This window comes from Scatophagus argus, chromosome 22, assembly GCF_020382885.2.
Source record: "Scatophagus argus isolate fScaArg1 chromosome 22, fScaArg1.pri, whole genome shotgun sequence".
Classification (NCBI taxonomy): Eukaryota; Metazoa; Chordata; class Actinopteri; family Scatophagidae; genus Scatophagus; species Scatophagus argus.
Window position 1 is genome coordinate 17,787,045 of NC_058514.1, and position 3,825 is coordinate 17,790,869.

The 3,825-nt window shown below is 42.5% G+C and overlaps 1 protein-coding gene across 1 annotated transcript; it reads left to right on the forward strand.

Moving 5' to 3' along the window:
- The first annotated feature begins 780 nt into the window (after window positions 1-780).
- Window positions 781-2,568, forward strand: LOC124054095. The gene is made up of 2 exons (XM_046379764.1): window positions 781-1,357; window positions 1,513-2,568. The coding sequence occupies exons 1-2, from the start codon at window positions 781-783 to the stop codon at window positions 2,565-2,567; spliced, it is 1,632 nt and encodes a 543-aa protein (XP_046235720.1). The 3' UTR covers window position 2,568.
- The last annotated feature ends 1,257 nt before the right edge of the window (window positions 2,569-3,825 follow it).

A 3,825-nucleotide genomic window follows, 5' to 3' on the forward strand; every position in this document is an offset into this window, starting at 1 on the left:
CTTTATATGTTAATTGTAAATTCAGGGGCACTTCTGAAATATTTTGGAGCAGCTCCCACTGGGCAAAATGTGGAGCCATCTACTTCCACCGCTGCACAGGCCTCGGAGATGGTCCTTGAGTCTGAGGAGGAGCAGCCAACTACCACCACAGCTACAGAGGCCTCGGAGATGGTTCTTGAGTCTGAGGAGGAGCAGCCGTCTACCTCAACAGCCACATCTTTCCTGGACTTGTCAGGTGTGTGTGTGTGCATGCATTCTTCAACTTTTTACTTTTGTAAACACTATAAATGCTGTGAATGACAGTACCATATGCTCTGTATTAGAAATGCGTCGACCAGAATCCCCACCAAATCCTACACCTGAGGATGAACATCTATCCACTGACCCTGCTAAATGGCCTTCAATTCTAACTGACAGAATGCGGACACAGCTGGTTTGCAGATGACCAAGTGAGGTACCGGCGAATTTTATTTTCCCCAGGAATGAGGTGGATGGAAGAAGTTGCCATCACCAGTATTTTAAAAAGACAATAGTGAATGGTGAAAAAATTCCCAAAGTTGGCTGGTGTATTCAGAGATTAACAACAGCCTTTTCTGCTTCTGCTGCAAACTATTTAGTAAGAAGACAATTAACCTAACAAGCTCAGGCCTTACAGACTGGAAACATGCAAGTTCTTTGTTCACCTCTCATGACAACAGCTTGGAACACCTCAACTCAATGAAAATATGGAAAGAACTGGCAGTCAGGATAAAAAAGGGGGAAACCATTAATAACCAGGAGATGGCACTTCTAGAGGCTGAGAAGATGAGATGGAGAGCAGTGTTGACACGTTTGACGGCGATTGTGCAGTCTCTGGCAGTGAGAAATTTGGCACTAAGGGGGCATACAGAAACATTGTACACACCATCTAATGGCAATTTCCTCAAAGAGGTTGAACTGATGGCAAAATTTGACCCAATTATGAAAGAGCACCTTAACCGTGTCCAAAAAAGTACCTCTGGTGGTCACACCAGCTACCTCAGTCACCGCATACAAAACGAACTAGTCGATTTGTTGAGCAGCAAGATAATATCAGAAATGGTGAGTGACATCAAGAAGGCAAAATATTTTTCCCTTATTCTTGACTGCACGCCAGACATCAGCCACACCGAACAGCTGTCAGTTGTAATTCGTGTGGTATCACTGACAGAACCCTGCATAAAGGAACATTTCATGGGGTTTTTGGAGGCAGAGGAATCAACAGGTCTGCATTTGGCATATCTGATTTTAAAGAAACTGGAGGAGTTTAAAGTTCCTTTTGAGGACTGCAGAGGACAGGCATACGACAACGGGGCAAACATGATGGGGAAAAACAAGGGTGTTCATCCAGGCTTCTACAACTGAATCCAAGAGCTCTTTTTGTGCCATGTGGGGCTCATACCCTGAATTTGGTTGTGGCGGATGCTTCTAAGGCTTCCACTGATGCCATGAACTATTTTGGCATCCTACACAAGCTTTTCACCCTGTTTTCAGCCTCCACTCAGAGATGGGTCATACTGAAAAAACACGTGGACATCACTTTGAAGATGTGGACTGACACAAGGTGGGAGAGTAAAGTGAAGAGTGTCGAGCCCCTGAGATATGAGGCAACTGCTGTGAGAGAGGCACTTATTGAGGTGATAGATCACACTAAAGACCCCATCATCAAGGTTGAGGCCCAGTCCTTGTCAGAGGAGGTGGGATCCTACCGCTTCAGCATCTGTACAGTGGTGTGGTACGACATCTTGAGCCAGACACACCATGTGAGCAAGTTGATGCAGTCTCCCAGCATTCAAGTAGATGTGGCAGTCAGTCTTCTCAAAAAGATCGAGGAAGGTCTTCAGAGCTACAGGGCAAAAGGCTTTGTGACAGCACAAATGTCAGCCAAAGCTATTTGTGAAGAAATGAATGTTGAGTCTGTTCTGCAACAGAAGAGACTGAGGTCCACGAAGCATCATTTCTCCTATGAGGCATCTGATGAGCCTCTGAGTGATGCTTTGGAGAAGCTGGAGGTCACATTTTTCAATGTTGTTGTTGATGCTGCAACTTCAGCCATCCAGGAAAGATTTTCCACATTGGAGAATGTGAGAGAGAAGTTTGGAGTGCTCTCTAATTTCCAAAACCTCTCAGACAATGAGCTGCAAAAAGAATGTGAGACCCTGCAAACTACACTGCGCTTTAAGGGACACTCAGATGTGGATGGCAGAGAGCTTGTGCAGGAGCTGAAGAACTTGCCTGTCCTCCCATCAAAGTCCATGACTCTGCTTGAGCTGCTGACTTTCATCCATGAGAAAGAGCTCACAGAAATCTACCCCAATCTTTTGACTGCACTCAGAATTGGTCTGACCCTTCCGGTGACAGTAGCTGAAGCAGAGAGGAGTTTTTCCAAGCTGAAGCTTATAAAAACGTACTTGAGGTCCACTATGTCACAGGAGCGTCTCGCTGGACTTGCCATCATCAGCATCAATCATACAATTGCACAACAAATTTCGTATGATGATGTAATTGATGATTTTGCATCAAAGAAGGCCAGAAAAGTCAAGTTTTAGATTGCATGTCACATTGGTGTTTACATTTTCTATTTCGTGTATCTATTTTATCATTTTGTGCGTTTAAGGGTTTGTGCAATCTACATTTGTGTTTACATTTTCAATTTCATTCATCTGTTAATTTTTATTTTTTGATTGTTCCATTTCTTGTTAACCGTTTGTGAAATGTTTTAGTGATAAAGAAAGTATGTAAATAATGTAATTCTTGTGTTTGTGCCTTGATGGGGTGCAGCTGGGGGGGGGGGGGGCCGATTGAGTGTTCGCCCAGGGTGTAAAAGTAGCCAGGACCGCCTCTGGTCTGTGAAAATGTCTTTGGATGTCAAGAATGTCCAAGTTATGAGTGACTATGAAATCAGAGACCTCAGAGCCATCTGTTAAAATGTCGTTGACTGTTATAGAATGTTCAAGTTATACGTGACTATGAAGTCAGACACTTCAAAGGCGTCTGTGAAAGTGTTGTTGACTGTTGTTTAACTTCAGTGGTACTTGTGATGATGATGTCACAGACTTCAAAGCCATCTGTGAAAATGTTGTTGACTGTTCTTCTCCTTCAATTGTTCTTGTTATGATGATCTCAGGCACTTCAAAGCCATCACTGAAAATGTTGTTGACTGTTGTTGAACTTCAATGGTTTTTCTGATGATGAAAAGTCATTGTCATAAAACGTCAAAGTAATCAGTGTCCATGATGTCAGAGACTTCAAAGTAAAAATGTCATTGACTGACATAAACCGACCAAGTCGTAAGTGACTATGAAGTGGGAAACTTCAAAACCGTCAGTGAAAACATCTTTGGATGTCAAGAACATCCACATTATGGGTGTCTATGAAATCTGAGACTTCAGTTCCATCTATGAAAAAGTCATCATCATAAAACGTCAAAGTTATCCGTGTCCATGATGTCAGAGACTTCAAAGCCATCTGTGAAGATGTATTTGATTGTGATTTAACTTCAATGTTATTTGTGATGATGATATCAGAGACTTCAAAGCCATTTGTGAAAATGTTGTTGACTGTTGATTAACTTCAACGGTACTTCTGATGATGATCTCAGCCACTTCAAAGCTATCAGTTAAAATGTCTTTGACTATTATAGACCGTTCACGTTGTGGGTGACTATGATGTCAGAGACTTTAAAGCCATCTATGAAAATGTCTTTGACTGTTATAGACCGTTCAAGTCATAAGTGACTGTGATGTCGGAAACTACAAAACTGTCTGCAAAAATGCCTTTGGATGTCAAGAACGTCCAAGTTATGGG

Coding starts and splice junctions, on each gene's coding strand:
- LOC124054095 (XM_046379764.1), top strand. CDS start 781: ATGGCACTTCTAGAGGCTGAGAAGATGAGATGGAGAGCAGTGTTGACA. Junction 1,358..1,512: donor CATGATGGGGAAAAACAAGG/GTGTTCATCCAG, acceptor CCCTGTTTTCAG/CCTCCACTCAGAGATGGGTC.